Source organism: Camarhynchus parvulus, chromosome 5, assembly GCF_901933205.1.
Source record: "Camarhynchus parvulus chromosome 5, STF_HiC, whole genome shotgun sequence".
NCBI classification, from domain to species: Eukaryota; Metazoa; Chordata; class Aves; order Passeriformes; family Thraupidae; genus Camarhynchus; species Camarhynchus parvulus.
In genome coordinates, this window is record NC_044575.1 from 23,040,129 (window position 1) to 23,060,230 (window position 20,102).

The 20,102-nt window shown below is 44.1% G+C and overlaps 1 protein-coding gene across 6 annotated transcripts in view; it reads left to right on the forward strand.

Moving 5' to 3' along the window:
• Positions 1–20,102, forward strand: part of LRP4 (LDL receptor related protein 4) — an 82,920-nt gene that overhangs the window by 56,198 nt on the left and 6,620 nt on the right. For 2 of the 6 annotated variants that reach the window (XM_030949598.1, XM_030949600.1), the window contains exons 9-35: positions 2,034–2,159; positions 2,609–2,743; positions 2,908–3,033; positions 4,070–4,300; positions 4,549–4,705; positions 5,054–5,271; positions 6,172–6,348; positions 6,906–7,031; positions 7,740–8,038; positions 8,562–8,643; positions 9,260–9,365; positions 10,533–10,734; positions 11,093–11,282; positions 11,533–11,664; positions 12,339–12,479; positions 13,166–13,252; positions 13,456–13,627; positions 13,710–13,872; positions 14,122–14,347; positions 15,738–16,041; positions 16,315–16,533; positions 16,845–16,979; positions 17,225–17,333; positions 17,664–17,808; positions 18,354–18,467; positions 18,758–18,881; positions 19,878–19,945. In XM_030949598.1, coding sequence (XP_030805458.1) covers positions 2,034–2,159; positions 2,609–2,743; positions 2,908–3,033; positions 4,070–4,300; positions 4,549–4,705; positions 5,054–5,271; positions 6,172–6,348; positions 6,906–7,031; positions 7,740–8,038; positions 8,562–8,643; positions 9,260–9,365; positions 10,533–10,734; positions 11,093–11,282; positions 11,533–11,664; positions 12,339–12,479; positions 13,166–13,252; positions 13,456–13,627; positions 13,710–13,872; positions 14,122–14,347; positions 15,738–16,041; positions 16,315–16,533; positions 16,845–16,979; positions 17,225–17,333; positions 17,664–17,808; positions 18,354–18,467; positions 18,758–18,881; positions 19,878–19,945 — 4,314 coding nt within the window. The remainder of the gene's footprint in view (positions 1–2,033; positions 2,160–2,608; positions 2,744–2,907; positions 3,034–4,069; positions 4,301–4,548; positions 4,706–5,053; positions 5,272–6,171; positions 6,349–6,905; positions 7,032–7,739; positions 8,039–8,561; positions 8,644–9,259; positions 9,366–10,532; positions 10,735–11,092; positions 11,283–11,532; positions 11,665–12,338; positions 12,480–13,165; positions 13,253–13,455; positions 13,628–13,709; positions 13,873–14,121; positions 14,348–15,737; positions 16,042–16,314; positions 16,534–16,844; positions 16,980–17,224; positions 17,334–17,663; positions 17,809–18,353; positions 18,468–18,757; positions 18,882–19,877; positions 19,946–20,102) is intronic. The other 4 variants (XM_030949601.1, XM_030949599.1, XM_030949603.1 and 1 more) reach the window with 4 other exon arrangements.

The following is a 20,102-nucleotide window of genomic DNA, read 5'->3' on the forward strand; positions in this document are numbered from 1 at the left end:
TTGTCTTGTCCTTACACTGTGAATTACTGCAGAGCTCCTGGACAATTCCATTCAGACTTGTAAACATCAATAATGTACCAAGTTACTACCTTTGTCACATGGCCTATAATAACTTATGCCTTGTAGGTAATTCTGGATAGCTTTCCTGTTGCATTGTGAAGTTGCTGAACAATTCTAGCAGACAGTAGAATCAAGAAGGACATTTAGTGGAAGAGAATAACAAGACCTTTGTTTTAGAGGATTAAGGGTGTCAGCTTCCCCCTTAGACATTTGCTCAGGAGTTACTCTTTCTAGTATTCATTTCACATATTGCTATTTCTTTGTGTGATAGTGGTTATGGGGAGCAGGAGGGTTTTAACACACCCTAGTGTTATGGTAGGATTCAAGGAATGTCTAGAATCTTCTCTTTTCCTTAAAGTCTTCAGGATGTCTATAGGTTTTGTTGAGGACTAGAGTGTGCTGGTCCTTGAATTCATCCTAGTGGGTGGAGCCCAGCTATGTGTACTGATCCTTCTGCATCAGTGTATTCTGAACAGTGGTTTCAGGGGTGACAGAATGGATTTGTGAAACTGTACCTCTTGTTTTGGGGCTGTTGAGGAGTGTTCTATGAGGACAGCTGAGCTCAGAGGTGCTGGAGAGGCACACTTTGTAGTCAATTTAAGAGCAGCTGCTCTCAATTGGTCAGCTGTTGTGAGCATCAGTGTGGTGGTCCTGGAAAAAGCAATTGTACTTAAAGAGCTGTAACCCTGTTTCCTCATCCTGATAACAAAAATATTTAGAGGTACTGAAAGAAGCCAAGTCAAACCTCCAGAGCCATTGAAACTGACTATCTCCATATCAAACCAAATACAAGGTGCAGTTACTGTAAGGTTAGTTGTGCAATTCTATGTTAGGTCTATGGTGACAGTGAAAGGTCTATGGTGAAAATTAAACTGGTTTTTCTGGGAAGTGTGCTCACTCATCTAAGCGACATAGTGTGGTGTCCCAATGTCTGTAGCAAGAGTTAAAATCCTCTTGGTTTTAGAGCAGAGATCTATTTTTATTGGCCATAGAGAAGATTCCTAAAATACTAGGCAATCAGCTGGTGTAAGGATCTGTATGTTCGATATGACAAACGAAGTCCAAGTTTCAGAATCCTTCATATACAGTATTCCTGTGCTCTGAGAAGTGAATCTGCATGTTGTCTGGTTTTGTGTTTGCACCTGGTGTGTCTGTAGTTCTTTACTTGTTAATCTCACAACTACCATTTTCCACACTGTTAACAGGCAATCTGCCAATCTGATTGTTTCTCTGCTGGTAACTGTATTGTCCTATTATCTTCGTAAGATTATCAGAGGGTGATGATTTAGGGACCGCTAATCAAGTTAGCTCAAGAAGTACAAGAAGTAAGAGGCAACAGGACAGTGCAATTATTGCTGAAGAAACAATCAGATTGGCAAAGTCCCTACAAACAGTATTACTTTGCTTACAAGAATTCTGTGCAGTCTCCTTGCTAACAGCAGAAGTTGAAGCATGTAGGTCATGTGAAATCCTGTTGCCTGAGCTCAGATTTCAGGGATGCATGCAAATCTCATTCCAAATCCATCAAAGTACAGCTAGGGCTAGACAAGATGTTCCTTCCTAGGCAGGCTCAAGATCCACAGCTGTGCTGGTGTGACAGATCACATTATTAAAGTGAGGAACTGACTCCTCCTTTGCACACTCTGAGTAGGATTGTGGATTCTGAAACCAAAGGGAGCTAAGCCAGGATCTTCCAGTCACTCTTAGAGAAACTAGTCAGATGAACTTCACAGTAAAGCAACAGTGGACTCAGACTGGCAGAGAGTTTGCAGACCTCCAAATCAGCGTAAAAGTATGCAGAGCAGTAAGGACTGCTAGATGAGCTGAATTAAAAGGAAGAGGAAGTAATGTATTTGTGCTCATATGAAAAGTTTGTAACAAATCTTGGAAAATGTTCTGTATTCTTCTCTTCACCATGACTATTGTTCCATCAGTAAGCTGTGATGTGCTACTTTTCCCTTCTTCTATTGCAGGCACCCCTCAGTGTGCCCCAGACCAGTTCCTGTGTGGGAATGGGCGTTGCATTGGCCAGAGGAAGCTGTGCAATGGAGCAAATGACTGTGGAGATGGCAGTGATGAGAGCCCACATCAAAACTGCCGTAAGTCCTCCCAGGTTCAGTCTTAGACGTAAATGGAAGCTCATTAATGTGTGGGAGTCCATCTGGTGTTGCTGAAGGGTGTGTGTAGGAAAGAAAGTCTGAGCTATGACAATGGGAGCAAGTTAAAGATTGAGGAAAAAAACCTTGTTGGTTTTTCCAATTAAAGACTGCACAGAAGGAATGATGGGGAAGAGATTATGATCTCAGATATCACCATTTGTCTGCAGAGACACTGAATCCTAAAAACATGTTAATCTGAGCTCTGTTGTCCTTTTGAGTTGTGGCCTGCAGAAGAGAGCTCTGGCTGCAAAGAGGAAGCTTCCTGCACAGCTTGTGTCCTCCCCCTCTTGCTCAGCCTGCTTTGAAGGGTAACTGCTGCCTAACAGCTGAAGGCAAGAGCAGCTGCCTTGTGGTTTCTGCTCAGTTATCTTCACATGTTTCTTCCGCAGGTCCAAGAACAGGGGAGGAGAATTGCAATGTGAACAATGGTGGCTGTGCTCAGAAATGCCAGATGGTGCGAGGGATGGTGCAGTGCACTTGCCACACAGGTTACAGGCTCCTGGAAGATGGCCGATCGTGCCAAGGTGGGTTTTTGGAGCAGCAGCCTCCTCCCTGCTGCTTTGGTATGTTTGAAATTAGTGGCTATGATAGGGTGAAAATCAGAGTATGAAAGCAGATGCAATCTACCAGTGAGATTTTCGGGTTTGTTGATGATCTGTCTAATGGTAACTTTCTCTGTAACATGCAGACATGAATGAATGTGCTGAGGAAGGCTACTGCAGCCAAGGCTGTACCAACAGTGAAGGAGGCTTCCAGTGCTGGTGTGAGCAGGGCTATGAGCTGCGCCCTGACAAACGTAGCTGCAAAGCTCTAGGTAAAGGGGAGTTCGACCTAACAACACAACTGGTGTGTGTCTGTTGGTCCAGTTCTCATAATGATGTCTTTAGTGCTTCACTGGCAGCATTGTGCTGTTCACAAACAAACATGTGAAGGAAAGGAAGTACCTGTACTTGTGTTAGATATGCCCACGCTGTTGATAACTGTTTGTGAAAATTTTGCGTGATTTTGACCATAGAGAGAGGTACTACACTGTTTCCTTTCCCTGCCAGGGAGATGGTCCTTCCTTTTCTTCCTAGTCCTTTGTCATTTCTTGTGACTCAGAACCTGGGACAAAACAGGCTTTTCTGTCTCTGTTTGGGAAGTGTCCTAGCCTTTCCAGTGAGTGAGGTTGTATCACAACTCCTCATGGTTTGACCCTTGATGCTGGGTCACTAATTCTGAATGCTGTGAATGGCTGCTCTATGGAGACCTGCTGGGTTTTTTTAAAGATATCTATACACTTCTTTAACTTTATTCCTCCTCTAATGTAGGAGCTGAGGAATTAGAAATTTCACTTAAAGACTTTAGATTTCATTAGGAATTCCCGTAGTGATATCCATAAAGGATGTTAATATTTTGGGGATGGTTTTTTGCAGTGGAAATGTCTGCTGAGTTTATATCGGGCTGAGGCAGATTTCAACTGTGTCCTGTCTGTAGTAGAAGGTGTAGTAGAGCATATGTGTTTGCATGGCTAGGAAAAGCATATAGGAAAAAGAAACTCTAGTCCAGCTGCCAAGCGGCTGTCCAGTGATGTGGTTTCAGAGGCTGAGGGGAGGCAGGCTTAGATAGGACCTGGAATGATTGCTTCTTGCTGAGTTAATGTTTGCCAGAAAGTTTAAAACTGCTCATCTTTGAGTTAGGACTGTGTATAGAGGATGTAAAAACTCTCTGAAGTGTTTTGCATTTGAGGGTTGATTTCTGCTGCCAGCACTGCAAAACTCTGTTCTGGGACTTGGTGCAGAGGGAATGATAGGCAGGACCCAGTCAAATACTGTCAAATACTCCAATGCTATCTTCCTGTGTATTCTTAGGGCCAGAGCCTGTGCTGCTCTTTGCCAATCGAATTGATATCCGACAAGTGTTGCCTCATCGCTCTGAGTATACGCTGCTCCTGAACAACCTGGAAAATGCCATTGCCCTTGATTTCCACCACAGCAAGGAGCTGGTGTTCTGGTCTGATGTCACGCTTGATCGCATCATGAGGGCCAATCTGAATGGTAGCAACGTGGAAGAGGTGGTTTCCACAGGGCTGGAGAGCCCAGGTGCGTCACTGCAAAAAAGGCAATGGTATAGGGTGGGTGAGTGGAGGAAAGTGGGGACCCAGCGTTCAGAACAAAGTGCATCTCCCTGAGGAAGGCTATGGGTGGTTGTTAGGTCAGTGTCCCCCTGGAGTTAATCTTGCCTGGCCAGAGAAGAAACTGGGCCTCTTCTGAGCTGGACGGAGAAAGGGAACTATTTTTTTGTGCAGATCCATGGTTTCATTCTGTGCTTAATTCTGTCTTGTACATAGGTGGACTTGCTATTGATTGGATCCATGACAAATTATACTGGACAGACTCTGGGACATCTCGAATTGAGGTAGCAAACTTGGATGGCACTCACAGGAAAGTGCTTTTGTGGCAGAACTTGGAGAAGCCCCGAGCAATTGCCCTACATCCTATGGAGGGGTGAGTGAAAATATGGGAAACCAGGGTGAAACCCCAGTGAGCTCTCCATGTACATACTTTTTGTTGAACATAAAACCCCATTCTTGGTCACAAAGGTTACCTCAAGACTTGAGTTGGCACTGACAGTTTGTAGAACCTGACAATGTTGGGACCCTTCAGAGCCTTAATCCTGCTCTGGGCCCTTCAACTTTCAGCATGCTGGTTGTTACTTTTCACTTCTCCCATGGCTGTGACCCAGTCTTATGCTCGAGGTCACAGGACTGATGTTGCTTTGCCCTGATAGGGAGTGATGCTGGGCGCAGTATGTGGGCCACAAGTTTTCTAGCTGTCTCTCCCTGTCTCCTCCAGTACTATCTACTGGACTGACTGGGGCAACACTCCCCGCATTGAGTATTCCAACATGGATGGCTCTAATCGACGCATCATTGCGGATACACACCTCTTCTGGCCCAATGGACTGACCATTGACTATGCAGGACATCGAATGTACTGGGTAGATGCCAAACATCACGTCATTGAGAGGGCTGACCTTGATGGACGCAATAGGAAGGCTGTTATTAGCCAAGGTAAGTAACAGGCTTTTTCCAGGGAGTGCTTTCTGCAGTAAAGACCACAGGGTAGCACAGTGCTGGTCTGAACTTGAGACACTGGCTTCTGCATCTGTGCTTATCTCCTCTTCTTTCACTGTGGAATGAATTCTGTCACCATTGAGGGATGGAGTTTGCCATCCAGTCATCAGTGGTTGAATCAAAAGCAGGTTGAGGGAGGTGAGTCTGCTCTTGTGAGACTCCAGCTGGAATGCTGCATCCAGCTCTGGGTCTCCAAACATAAGAAGAACATGGAACTGTTGGAAGAAGTCTAGAGAAGGGCCACGAGGTTAATAAGAGGATTGGTGCACTCCCCTACAAAGGCTGGAAAGAAAGTTGGGGCTGTTCAGCCTCAAGAGGAGAAGGTTGTATGGAGGACCTCATTGCAACCTTCCAGTATCTGAAGGGAACCTACCAGGAAGCAGGAAGGGGACTCTTCATCAGGAACTGTAGTGTTAGGACAAGGAGTACTGGATACAAATTAAAAGAGGGGAAATTGAGGTTAGGTATTAGGAAGACATCTTTCACTTGTGAGGATGGTGAAGTGGTAGAACAGGTTGCCCAGGGAGGTTGCAAATGCCCCAGCCCTGGCATTGTTCAAAGCCTTGAGCAACCCAGTCTCATGGGAGGTGTCCCTCCCTGCCTATGGTAGGGGAATTGAGACTAGATGATCTTTAAAGCCTATTCCAGCCCCCTAATTAATGTTCTATGATTATAGGACAGCAGAGAGGAATTGTCTGTTAAATTAGTGTAAAGTGTATTTGAGCAGGTTGAGTGTGGTGAAGCCTAAGGGGCAGTGAAAAGAGCATTCTGTTCTCTTCCTGCTAGCCTGAGTCATGTTAGACGTGATCATATTCCTGTATTGGATGTCTATTGCAGGGCTCCCACACCCATTTGCTATCACTGTGTTTGAGGACAGTCTGTACTGGACAGACTGGCACACCAAGAGCATCAACAGTGCCAATAAATTCACAGGCAAGAATCAGGAGATCATCCGCAACAAACTCCACTTCCCTATGGACATCCACACGCTGCATCCTCAGCGTCAGCCAGCAGGTAACTGCAGAGCGGGTAGAAACTCATTTGAGCCAGTAGAAGACCCAGAGCCGCCCACTCCCTGTAAAGCCGGGAGATGACATCCTGAACCCAGCATGTGGACACACCCCCGCCTGTGCCCGGGGCTGTGGCAGAACTTGCTCCACCGCCCTCGCGCTGAGGTCGCTCGGCCGGTACCTCGGAGTTGGGTGTTACCGCAGCTCCCCCTGCTGACACCGGGGGTGGAGGCCTTTCAGTAGGAAATACTGGGAGCTTGTTTACACAAGAGAAGTTTTGGGATGGGGAAAAATCATAAGTGGACGTCATAATGACCAACATCTTCCTTACTCCTCTTCAGTTGCCATTATCTGCTCTTTAAGTGCATTGAGTTAAATGTTCATTTTAAAATTGAGCCCTAAAAATTGTGTTAGTGCTTTAGTTTATATGTTTCCTTATTTTCAATTAACTTCTGGATTGGGAAGTTATATCCATGTGATCTTGACACCTCAACTAGTGTTTTTCCTCATTTCTTTACTCTTTGCTTTATGTGTGGTTGCTCTTGTCTTTGGCTACTTGAGCAGGGAGAAACCGGTGTGGGGACAACAACGGAGGCTGCACGCACCTCTGCCTGCCAAGCAGCAAGGATTACACCTGCGCGTGCCCCACGGGCTTCCGCAAGACCAGCAGCCATGCCTGTGCCCAGAGTAAGTGAGGTGGGACCACGTGCTCAGATCTTCAGCGGGTGGCAGAGGGCTGGCAGTGGGACTAAGCATCAGCAGTACTTGCTTCCAAGGAAATGCAGCTGGATAGACTGACATAGAAGTATTGAGGGTCCTGCCGGAGAATGCTTCACCTTTTTGATGCATTCCCCTATTCTGTATTCTCACTGCCCTCACTAGGCTTCATGGGTGGGGATGCAGACAAATTCCACCCTTTGTCCTTATTTCAGGGCTGCTATTGGGACCATGCTACCTGGCACAGCTAATTGTTTTTCTGAAATTCTCATAATGGCTGTGTCAGTGATGAACAAAAAAGTCCTCATCATTGCCACATTTCTCTTAGTTTGCAACTATGTGAAAGAATTTGACCAAATATCTCCCAGATTCTCAAGAGCTGTTTTAAAATAGCTATTTGATTTGGAGGGATGTCTGTGCCATCCCTTGAAGAATATGGTTGCCCTTATTCCCTCAGCATGGGTTACACCCCAGAAGAGAACTCACAAGCACTCTGACCCCCCCTTGCCCATCCTCTCCCAGTGGTATTTTGCTTCCAGTAATAAAAAGAGACCAAAGGCCTGCCAGTGAGAGATGATGTAGGTAGTTAAGGTTGTGGATGTAGCCGGGAATTGTCTGTCTATCACTTTATTGTTGAACTTAGAGAAATTAAAAGAAGACCTTTCGACCTTTGATCAGGTCTTGACAAGTTCCTGCTTTTTGCCCGAAGGATGGACATCCGTCGGATCAGCTTTGACACAGATGACCTGTCAGATGATGTCATCCCCCTTGCTGATGTCCGCAGTGCTGTGGCTCTAGACTGGGACTCAAAGGATGACTATGTCTACTGGACAGATGTTAGCACTGACTCAATCAGCAGAGCAAAATGGGATGGATCGAACCAGGAGGTACAGTGTTCACTGTGTGTGGAGGTCATCTGGCCAGGAGACTCCTTGAGCATCAGATTTGAAGCCACTGGGATACCCTGGCTTTTTAAGGTGCTGCAGTTCATGGTGGATCTTTTGTTCATTAGTTTGCCTAGTTCTGACAAACTAGTGAGATCACTGCACACTTCATAAACAATTGGGTGTATGGAGAGCCTTGAATGGAGACATGAAGCATGGCCATTTGTGGGGTTTGTTCAATTCCTTTTTTGTAGCCCTAGAATCTGAAAGGAAGAAGTATTAAATCCTCTATTATGTTCTACGTTTGGAACGAGAATCACGCTCTTTGGAAATGCTTTCTGCATACACTTCTAGGCTGATGGTGCTATAAATGAGGCAAATAGAGTTCAAAGTTTGGATTTGCAGTTTGTACAGGCACCAAAAAAAAAAGTTTCTCCAAATAAAAGCCTTATTTGGACTTCAAAGTCCTTAATGTTCTCTCTTTTGTGGCATTGCTCTGCTCAGGCTTTTGCCTTTTGGATGTTAACATTGTTTGTGAATGGGTAGTGCATCGGAGAAGTACTTTCTCCCTAAGGTCTAATTTCACTAAGGATTTTTTCTTTATGTTTTCATTTAGGTTGTGGTGGACACCAGCCTGGAAAGTCCAGCTGGACTTGCAATTGACTGGGTCACCAACAAACTATACTGGACTGATGCAGGTACTGGGATCCTCTGCTTTACATAGACTTCTGTCTTCCTTATAGTCATGAAAACTGAAAATCAGCTGGGTAGTTCTGTCTGTTTCATTCCTAATTTGTCTAATTTCTGTGTAGCAGAAAGATGGCATTTCATGTCATGTGCTTCTAACTGAGTGTGAATTGACGCACAGCCCTTAGTTTAATTCTCTTCGCAGTATGCCCAGTACTAATTCTACAAAACGTGTCCCTGTTGTCTTGCTGCTGAGCTTGTGATTGTGTACATTTATGTATCTTCCAACAGTGTATCTTGGGGTGCAGCAGGTCATACTTGGAGGATGTTCCCTGCTCATAGTCATAGTTAAGAGAGATGTAAGGAAGATTATTCTTTTCTAGCTGTTCTCTCATGGCATGAGGGCTTAGATAGAGGTGGATTATATACAGGACTCCACATCTGTGACAGCCACAGAGGTGACTTTAGAGGATGGAAAGTGACACTTTAAGCCAGATTTCTCACCTATCTTCCAGCTAAGAATACAGATGGATATAGGGGAAGAATGCATTGTTGTATGGAGTTTTTTTGCCTTAGCCCTTGCAATTTCAATTTCATCTCTGTTATTTTCTCTCTTGACTTTTGTAGGAACAGATCGGATAGAGGTGTCCAATACAGATGGGACCATGAGAACTGTTCTAATATGGGAGAACCTAGACAGACCTAGAGATATTGTGGTGGACCCTGTGGGAGGGTAAGAGAATCTTTCTTCTGGGCTGATATAATAATTCTTGCATGTCTACAGACTTTCTGGTTCTTTGGTTTTGTACAATTTTCTTTCTCACTGGTGCCATTGTTCTACAACCTGCTAGTGACTGAAACTAGAGACATGATTTTAGATGCTAATAGAACAAGATAAGCAGAGGTGATTGCCTGTTGTGCTGTGGAGCTTGCAGGAACTGGCTGGTGTTTTCATTTGTTTATCCTGGGAATGTAATAACTAAAGATGTGGTACGAAAATGTTGAGAACGAGGCCATCTAGATATTTTCTATTTCTCTGTTGCACATATATGTTGAATTTGTATTCAAGCTCCCTGCTTATTGACTTGAGTTTCAGTCAGAAGGATGTTCTCAGGCCTTTTGGAGAATGGGGATAGGGTGGGTAGGAAAAGGCTCGCCAGCCATTGCTTTAGAAGCATTAAATGTCTTGAATGAAAGAAGACAAATGCAGCAAGAGTGTAAAGGGCTAGTGGTGTTCATTGCTAAATAATCAGTTAATTTTTAGACTTTGACCTATTTTCTTGAATTTTTTTTCCTACACATTGTAATTAGGCCAGCCCATGGGCAGTAGAAGGTCTATAAATTTGAGTATGATCTTGGGTACATTACAAGAACCCAAGGCTGGACACGAGTACACTAGTACTTTAATGCTTCTTCCTGCTAGAGCCTGAAGGCACCAGAGTCACTTGCTTCTCTGGCAGTGAAAAAGTGTGGGCATTCATTTCTTGTCACAGACATTCTCTTTGTGAAAAATCCTTTCCTTAGGATTTTTCCTTCTGAGAATCTGTGGTCTCAGAGATAGACATAAACAATAGGTTATCTGCTGCTGTGAAAGGCAACAGGTCCGTCTGGATTGGCCCAGCTTGGATGTTTGTAGTTGATGGCCAATCTGGGATGGAACTCTCTCTCAGACAGAGTTGGAGAGAGCTGCCTTGTTATCATTCTTTACTTTTCTTAACTTAGGTAGCAGCTTCTGGAAATCTCTCTTTCTTTTTCTTTGTAGTATAGTTATAGTATATGTATATATCTTAGAATAATAAATCAAGCCTTCTGATCATGGAGTCAAGGATCTCGTCTCTTCCTTCACCCAAGAACCCTTGTGACAACCACCGTCACAATTTCTATCTGGGCTTCTTCTTAGGTTCATGTACTGGACTGACTGGGGAGCCAACCCAAAAATTGAACGTGCTGGGATGGATGCCTCGAACCGCTTGGTGATCATTTCCTCCAACTTGACATGGCCCAATGGCTTGGCCATTGACTACGAGTCACAGCGCTTGTACTGGGCAGACGCAGGCATGAAGACCATCGAGTATGCCAGTCTGGATGGAAGCCACAGGAAGGTAAGGAAGCCATCTTTGAGGAGCAGCTCTGGGAGTCTGAACACAAAGTGATGATGCTTCCTGCCTCTTTTTCCAATGGAAAGGAAAATTTACAAATCAAAGTACACAGTGGCTTTCACTGAGAGAGAAGAACTCCTTTTCAATTTGAAACGGTTTGAGGGAAATTTGAGGGCCAAGGTTGCCTCATCGTTCTCCCTTTGCTGTGATTGTATGTTATGATGTTGAGAGGGAGCAAGGGAAGCCTCTTCTCCTTAGTGACTTCATAGTCACTAATATATATATTAAAAATATGTATTTTGAATATTTTAATTTATACAATATAATATTTTTCTTTGGGTAATGGGGGTAATCCGAGCAGGTGCTGATTGGGAACAATCTACCACACCCCTTTGGACTTACTCTTTATGGCGAGAGAATCTACTGGACAGACTGGCAGGCCAAAAGCATCCAGAGTGCAGATAGGAGAACTGGGCAGTCTCGGGAAACACTGCAGGACAATCTGGAGAATCTTATGGATATTCATGTTTTCCACCGGCACAGGCCACCAGGTACACAGCTCACACCCAAGCCCTGCTGAGCTGAGCGCTTGCTCAGGCTCTGCCATGTGGCATGTCTTTTCTGCAAGCAGCTGACCTGTCAGCCCTCATTGTCTTAAGTGTCTGTGTGGAGTATGAGAGCGTGAGAATTAACTCTTGACTTGGCATTTGAGGGCATTCTACAATGCGTTTCTATAGCTGCTGCATCTCTTTTCTGTGCCAGTGCTGCTGGCTCATGGATTTCTCATCCTCTTTTCTGTAGTACATACAGCATGCAAAGTTAACAATGGAGGCTGCAGTCACCTGTGCCTTTTGGCACCTCTTCCAAAAGGCTACAGCTGTACTTGCCCTACAGGGATCAATCTGCAATCTGATGGCAAGACCTGCTCCTCTGGTGAGTGTTCTCTGTAGAATCCTCATTGCAGTTTTGTATCAGAGCTACATTTTGCCTCTGCTGTGTTAGAGAAAAAAATTCACTTTTATGTGCTTACCTGCTTTATGGCTTGAAAAACTCATTTGGTGCCTGTACCTTCAATTTGAGTGGGAATTACTATGAAGAAACTTACTGATAAATGGATTGATGGAGACATTTTTCTTGAAATTATGTTGGCCAAGTAAACCAAATGTCACATTTTTTCCCCTACTTTTGCCCTAATATTGATATGAATTCTTAAACTACAAGGTGATATATTCTTTAATAGGTCTGCTTACGCTCCTCTTGTGGACCCTCTTCTGTGGATGGTGGAAGGCACTTGGCTTCAGGCCATAGTACATCCACTTTTCCTCCCTAGCAGAAAAAAAGTGCCTCCTAATTTTAAATTCCCACGGGTATTAGCAGAAGTAACTCTTCTGTGAGTGTTATGCCTTTCAGCTTGGATGTAAAGAAGCATTAAGTGATGCTCAAAAAAATGATGCTTTTGTACACAGACTGTCCATAAGCCAAGATCTATCTAAAACACTTTCCCTTTTCCACTGAAGTGGTTGTAAACTCTAGAATACTTGATAAATGATGCCTACAGTTGACTGAACTTGTTCCTCACTAATATCTGTCCATTGTCCACTCTGCAGGAATGACCAGCTTTCTGATCTTTGCCAGAAGGACTGACATCCGAATGGTCTCTCTGGATATCCCCTACTTTGCAGATGTTGTTGTCTCGGTCAATGTCACCATGAAGAATACCATTGCAATTGGAGTGGATCCTCATGAAGGTTTGAACTTCTTACTGTATCTGACTATGTTTGAAAGGCAACAAGTAACTTCCTATCTAAATGCCTGAGTAAAGACCCAGCCACAGATCTTACTGTAGGCTGTGGATTTGGGTAGGTTTTTATTTTCCTTGTATGTGCTGCAGATAATTTGTTTCCAGTGAGGAAAGGAATATCCTTACAGGAAAGCAGAGAACCCAAACTATATGAAAAAAAAACTGCCTGCCATATTGAGTAGAGTCCCTTTGTATTTTTCATTTAAGAAAGTTCCTCTTGCTGAGGCCTTTTACAACAGTAGAGCTGAGACGCTGGTTGCTCATGTATGGTAAACATCTGATGCTGTGCTGCATGTAAACATTGTTGCACTGTAAGGTAGATGATCTCATTTGGAGAAGTCAGATGTGGAGCTGTACTACTAGCTGATGGTATTAGGTGTTCTCTGTCTCTGTGTGAAGGTCAGATCTTGTGTAAATGTCCTACATATTTTGGGGAGAATTTGCACTGTTTTATCACTCTAGCTTAATAATCTTGCGCTGTTATTATTCCTGTACAATCAGGTCCAGTTTGAATAGTGTAGCAGGTAGTCAGACACCTGGATCTGGTTTTTAAGGATTTTGCTGTTTGGTTGTTGGGGTTTGGTTTGGTTTTGTTCTGGGCTTTTTCAAGTTTCTCTTTCTTCTTCAACCCAGGAAAGGTTTACTGGTCAGACAGCACATTGCGGAAAATCAGTCGTGCTGCCCTTGATGGCTCGCAATTTGAGGACATCATCACTACAGGTGAGGGAGATTTTGGTCTGAGAGCCTCTTGCTTCGTTGCAGTATGGAAAGAGATTCTCTGATACCCTGGTAGAATACATTTTCGGTGGAAAGGCAAGCAAAGCCTAAAGCAGTTGCCTACGAGATGGACAAGAGAAATACTAGAAATTCCTGACTAAATTGGGAGAAAAAGCAGTGACCAAAATGTTTTGCTATTTTCTCAGGTCTGTTGACTACAGATGGGCTGGCTGTGGATGCTATTGGCAGGAAGATATATTGGACAGATACAGGAACAAACCGGATTGAAGTGGGCAACCTTGATGGCTCCATGAGGAAAGTCTTGGTCTGGCAGAACCTGGACAGCCCTCGGGCAATAGCTTTATACCATGAAATGGGGTTAGTGTTGTCAAGAGATTGTCTAGGAGTTACACAGAACTTCTGATCTCCTTTTCCATAATACTTGCTGACTTTTCCCCAGGTATATGTACTGGACAGATTGGGGTGAAAATGCCAAGCTGGAACGCTCTGGGATGGATGGCTCTGCACGTGTGGTGCTGATCAGCAACAACTTGGGCTGGCCTAATGGACTGGCAGTGGATAAGGCTGGGTCCCAGCTGCTCTGGGCTGATGCACACACAGAGGTCTGATTCTATTCTTCAGTGTTGTTTGTCATTGGGTATTTGGTAGCCTAGAGGCTGCTTTGAAGGTCTTGAGCAAGTTGTCAAAAGAGCAAGGGGAATGTAAGCTTTTCTGAGAGTATGGGCTATGGAATGGAGGGAGGGTAACCTGAATAACATCACTTGCTGAGACTGTTTCCCACTTGCTACAGTAAGTGCTAGCAAGAGGAGAAATGTTTTGAGTATGGGCTGAGGTTCTACTTCTTCCTGTAGCGGATCGAGGCTGCGGATCTCAATGGTGCGAACCGCCGCACCCTCCTGTCTCCGGTGCAGCATCCCTATGGCCTCACTTTGCTGGACTCTTACATCTACTGGACTGACTGGCAAACTCGCAGCATTCACAGGGCTGACAAGGACACTGGTGCTAATGTCATCTTGGTGAGGGCAAACCTGCCTGGCCTCATGGATATTCAAGCTGTTGACAGGGCACGGCCCTTGGGTAAGTTGCTCCCCAGTTGGCAGGTGTTGGTGGTTGAGAGGGGAGTCCTTCAGAGCTGTCATTGGAAACAGTCCTTTGGTGTTAAGCAGGAGTGATAGAGTGACTTCTCAAGTATCAGCTTTTCTTCTGATGCCTTCTTTTAAGGCATCATTTCTTCCCTCTTTAACTATTTTTGCACTCTTCCCTGTTGACCATGCTCTATAGGTCTAGTGTTGATTACTGCATACTTTATGACCCCTTTGTCCCATTTCCTTCGTTGGATTGCACTGACAACCTCATTCTTGCACACAGCAGAGCCACTTTCTTAGGACAGCTGAACAAGTCATGCCTTACTAGGCTTCAACAGCCTGTACTGACGTTAGACAATTTCCCTTCTTTAACTCCAGAAGACTCTTAATTCTTCTTAAACCAGTTGCTGAAATATTATTTCAAGTTCTAGTATTATTTCCCAGTCACTGCAGGCTTCATCTTCTTGTCTGCCTCTTTGCTCCACAAAAATCTCTGCTGATTTAGTTGCTCTTAATATATCATGTTGTCCAACTATTCTGTGCCAGAGTCAATTCTCTGTTACTCTTTGGAGATCCTGTAACACCCCATCTTTCCTCCTTGCTTTTCAGTGGAAGTTGTTGCTTTGTGCTGTGGTTTTATTTCTGTAGAATGTCCCCAATACATACTTCTATAGAAAACTCTGCTGCTTTTCCTGTGGTTACTAACAGCAGAACATCACTCTTGACTGCGTAACTTGGCAATATAACTTAAAGCTGACCAAAAGTCTCGCCATCATATCCATATTGTCTTCTTCCTACTCCTTGCACCTGTCTCCTGGGCTTATTCCCTCCTAGTAAATGTGTGCTGTGTTCTTTACAATTAAAAAAAATTATATGACCCTAATCTGTCAGGCACTTCCAGCAGGCTTCTCTGATGCCTTTGTTTACTTGCCACTGTGTGCAGCTAAGTTGAAACAGAAGCTTCTTTGTCAGCCTGGCCTCTGGTACATTGTCACACTATTTCCCTACAGGGTTGGATCTTTCTGTCAGCATTACCATTTGTAGCAGTAATAAAGTTAAACTGCGGTTGCATAAATCCGGGAGCATTTGGCTGTTTCTTTTTCCCTGGGAAAACTATGATTAGCAAGGAATGCCGGTTAAGATTTTTCTTCTAATGATCCCTATTCTTCTGGACCCTCCTGTGCTCCTTGCCAATCATGCCCATACCTACCGTGAATCTTGCAGAAGCAGGAGACCATCTCTGTACAAAGGGCTGTAGATTCCCAGCAAGGCTGGGATGGTAAGGATAAACTCAGCTCCTAGCAAGTTGTGCATGTATGTAGCCTTTAAAGTAAAGCTTTGGTCTGTGAGATCCTAAAACTACACTTTCCCTGTTTCTAAAGGCTTCAATAAATGTGGAGTTCGTAATGGTGGCTGCTCCCATCTTTGCTTACCTCACCCCACTGGTTTCTCCTGTGCCTGCCCCACTGGCATCCAGCTGAAGAGAGATGAACAGACGTGTGACTCTTCTCCAGAGACCTACCTACTTTTCTCTAGCCGTGCTTCCATCCGTCGTATCTCGCTGGACACCAGTGACCACACAGATGTGCACATACCTGTCCCTGAGCTGAACAATGTCATTTCTCTGGACTATGATAGTGTGGATGGCAAGATTTACTACACAGATGTATTTCTTGATGTTATCAGGTAGGTCAGCTGCTTGGCCAATGCCCAGGTCACCCAGTGACTTGTGCTGGGTTTGCCAATAAACTGGGGAGACTGAGCCCTACTCCAGTACTTACACCTTGTCTTTGGTACACAGCATCATGCTGAAGGTGTGTTTAACCTGCTGGAGACAGGGGCAAAAGTATTATTACTTTTTAGGAGGTATTAGTATGCAGTGGCCCTGCGATTGATGGAGATCCAGCTTTCCAGGAACAATCTGTTCCTCACTGCCCTTTGTCATTGATTTTGATCCAGGCGGGCTGATCTGAATGGCAGCAATATGGAAACTGTTATTGGTCAAGGTTTGAAGACTACAGATGGCCTGGCAGTGGACTGGGTTGCCAGGAACCTCTACTGGACAGACACAGGACGCAATACCATTGAAGTGGCTAGACTGGATGGAAGCTCCAGGAAAGTGCTGATCAATAACAGCCTGGATGAACCTCGAGCCATTGCTGTCTTTCCCAAGAAGGGGTAGGTATGGGGTTATTGGTGGGGCAGGGGGAAGGGCTGCACAGAGGCAGGCTGGAAGAGGAGGTGGTGGGAGGAAGAAGAGATGTGCCATGTGAATCTGCAGGTACCAGTAAGGGGTTGACTCTGAGTGACTTGTAGTAGTCAGGCAGACAGTGAATTTGAAGGTTGGGCAGAGAGCTGTGAAAAGCAGGCTACAGACTATATTATCTTTTTTGAACCTGAAGAATCTGGCAGTTTCATTCATAACTAAAACTTTCCTTAGGCCAAGTGAAATGGTCTTTTCTTCTTACACTTGCCTTTTATCTCTTCAGGTATCTCTTCTGGACAGATTGGGGTCACATTGCTAAAATTGAACGGGCAAATTTGGATGGCTCTGAACGTAAAATCCTGATTAACACTGACCTAGGATGGCCCAATGGATTGACTTTGGATTATGACACCAGGAGGTCAGTGGAAGATTTTCCTATACTTGCATAGGGTTAAGGGATGTAATGAATTTTTTAGCACTCTTAGCTTCATTTATTGGAGTAGCACTCTGGGTTTGGGTTTGGTTTTGGGGTGTTTTGGAGCTTTCTTCTATAGCATTTATTTCCTGATCCATCTTATGATTCCATGAGTTTTGTCAGTAAATGACTAGAAACTAAAGAGAGGTTGTATAGGTGGAAGCTCACCTCTTTCCCTGTGCCCTCAGGATATACTGGGTGGATGCTCACCTTGATCGCATAGAGAGTTGTGACCTCAGTGGGAAGCTACGACAAGTGTTGGTCAGCCAGGTGTCACATCCCTTTGCTCTGACACAGGTGAGATGATTTTCCTGCTGCCACCATTCTCCCTGGTGTGTTGATGAGTTTGTACAGTGGAGTTTGGGAAACAGGGAAGTGTTACAGTCTGAGGAAACCAAGATGACTGAGGGGATAGTACTTAAATCTTCTCTGGAGCTAACAAAGGAAGTTTGTCTGAACTGTGGGGTGTAGACAGTCATCTTCTTTAGAATAAGAGGGTAAGGGTTTGGAAAGGCCTTTGTTTTGGGCCTTCTGCTAGTGGGATGTGTTTTTTATGGATACCCTGTGTCCATATGACTACATATGCTAATAATGGCTGTGATTTTTCTTTGCTGTCTCCCTGAGCAGCAGGACAGATGGATATACTGGACTGACTGGCAAACAAAATCTATCCAGAGAGTGGACAAATACTCTGGGCGGAACAAAGAGACGGTCCTAGCCAATGTTGAGGGATTGATGGATATCATTGTGGTTTCTCCTCAGAGACAAACAGGTAAATAGAAGGACCTTGATTCAAATTCTGATTGTAGACAAATTCTGATTGTAGACCAAAAGAACTCTAGAACCACTACACTATTGTGGATGTCAAGTAAGGATGACATCCTTTTATATGCTCAAACTATTCACACATCTTCCCTAAGCTCGTTCCTTGTCTGCCTGTGACTTTTCAGTCAAGTAGATCTTAAAGGTGTTCTGTTAAAGCTTTGATTAGCAAATGTCACTTTATTGTTATTCACCTAACATTGTGTTAAAGCAGAAGAATGTGAGGTTTTGTTTTTTGTTTTTATCTCTGCAACTGTGTTGTCTGGGCTTCTGTCTAAAGATTGTCAGTACCTTCCTTTCAAAACTGCCCTAATCCAATTCAGTGTTTGGTTATTGTCGTCACTTTTAGCAATCAGATGATGGGCATATGCCAAAACCAAAATAACTTGCCGGATTTCTAAGAAGTATTTCTGGCTAATCAGCAAAGAAGGTTGTTGCTCTGAGCTCCTTTTTGTTCAGATGTAACATATTTAGAAAATTGTTTATTCTTTCCAGGTAGTAATGCTTGTGGAGTGAACAATGGAGGCTGCACTCACCTCTGCTTTGCCAGGGCTTCTGACTTTGTCTGCGCGTGTCCGGATGAGCCAGATGGGCGGCCCTGTTCTACAAGTGAGTGTCACTTGGCTAGTAGCTTCCATAAGTGAGCCGCTGCTACTGCTTATGCAGTGGCAACCAGAGCGGCTGAGGCTCTCCAGTGTATAGATCTTATGCAGTCATATATTGGAACTGAGGCCAGTGGTTGTGAGTGATAGAGCCTTCTTGTCCTTTCTACTGACAGACTGGGTTTGAGATGGGAAGGCTGCTCATATAAGCTATAGAGAGTTTTGGAAATGGCCTATCAGACTTGTTTATCTGTCCCACAAAGTTGGAGTCCTGCTTATTTTTCTCTGTTGTTCTAGTTCCTGGTGTGGTGCCCCTTGGTCCAGAACCAGCCAGTGTAAGTGAGAGAAGTCAAACACCACCTGGCAGACTAAGTACTTCAACAGCCAAACCTCTCACATCTCTGGAAACAGTGGAAGGAAAGTAAGTGTTCTTGTTCTTTTGGAATTGGGGTGTGAAAATCGCAGCTTTTGCAAGGTTCTACATGCAAGCCCTTTCTGGTTACAATCATCTGAATATACCTATCCCTAGCCAAAAGAGGATATTCCAGCTCCAGATTTCACATTCTTATTGAATGAAACTATTATGCCAAAGATGCAGTTGTGATGGCAAAGAGTCATTGTTGAGATGGCAAGAAACAGCTGGAGATCCTTTCTGTCCATTTTATTGAAATGTGTGTGTGGGCTGACTGTACTGAAGTATGAAAATCCACCTTTAGCTGATGTGTCATAATTTGATTGATTTTTGAATCTCCTAATTTTGAGAACCTATTTCTGAGAGGAGGACAGAGGAGTCTGTTGCTTCAATTCACTGAAACATCTCAGACTAGACCCACACAGCTGAGGAAATGGTTCTGCCCTGGGAAGGGGATAGCTTGCTTGGGGCAGAACAGAATCTTTGCAGCTCTAACATTTAATTTAGAATGCAGGTAGTTAAGAGACTCTTTTCTGCTAATTCCCTACAGCCTGCTATTTATACAGCTCAGCAAAAGAGTGGTTCTATAGTATATGGTTGAGTTACTTACAGAGCTAAACTTGCACTTTGTTGAGTATGATTTATTGGACAGAAATGTCTTCATGCTGACTCTGAGACATTTTGATTTTTGCTTCAGCACTGATGCTGAAATTTGTTTCCTGAAAGATATGAGTACACCTGTGTACCCGAGAGGCAAATCTAGAATGAATTGGATATAAAGACACTGCAGACCAGTAATTGATATATCCATGCACACCGCCTATATATGTTTATGTATCATTGTCTCTTCTCTGGATGCAGAATACTGAAGAAGAAAAAGGAAGACCTGTGTTTTTTAACTGGAAAGGGAAGGGATATCAGGGCTAGCCCATTCCATCCTGTTTTTTGATACCTTTGTTACTGTTGATTCTACTTTTACTAAATAACTGTCCTTCTGACATTCAGCTGCTCTGACAAAGATGCTAGGCAAGGCTTGTGTACTCGTGCCAACGAGGCGGTGTTGGCCACCATGGGTGAGTTGCTTTTCTTTACCAGAGTTGTTCCTTCAGATGTGGTTGGGGCATTCCACTCCATAGTGTCTGAGATTGAAATTTCTGAAATTCAGGCTTGAGTTACTCAAATGTGTCGCTATAGAGCACGACACAGTATAATAATACACAACTCCATCAG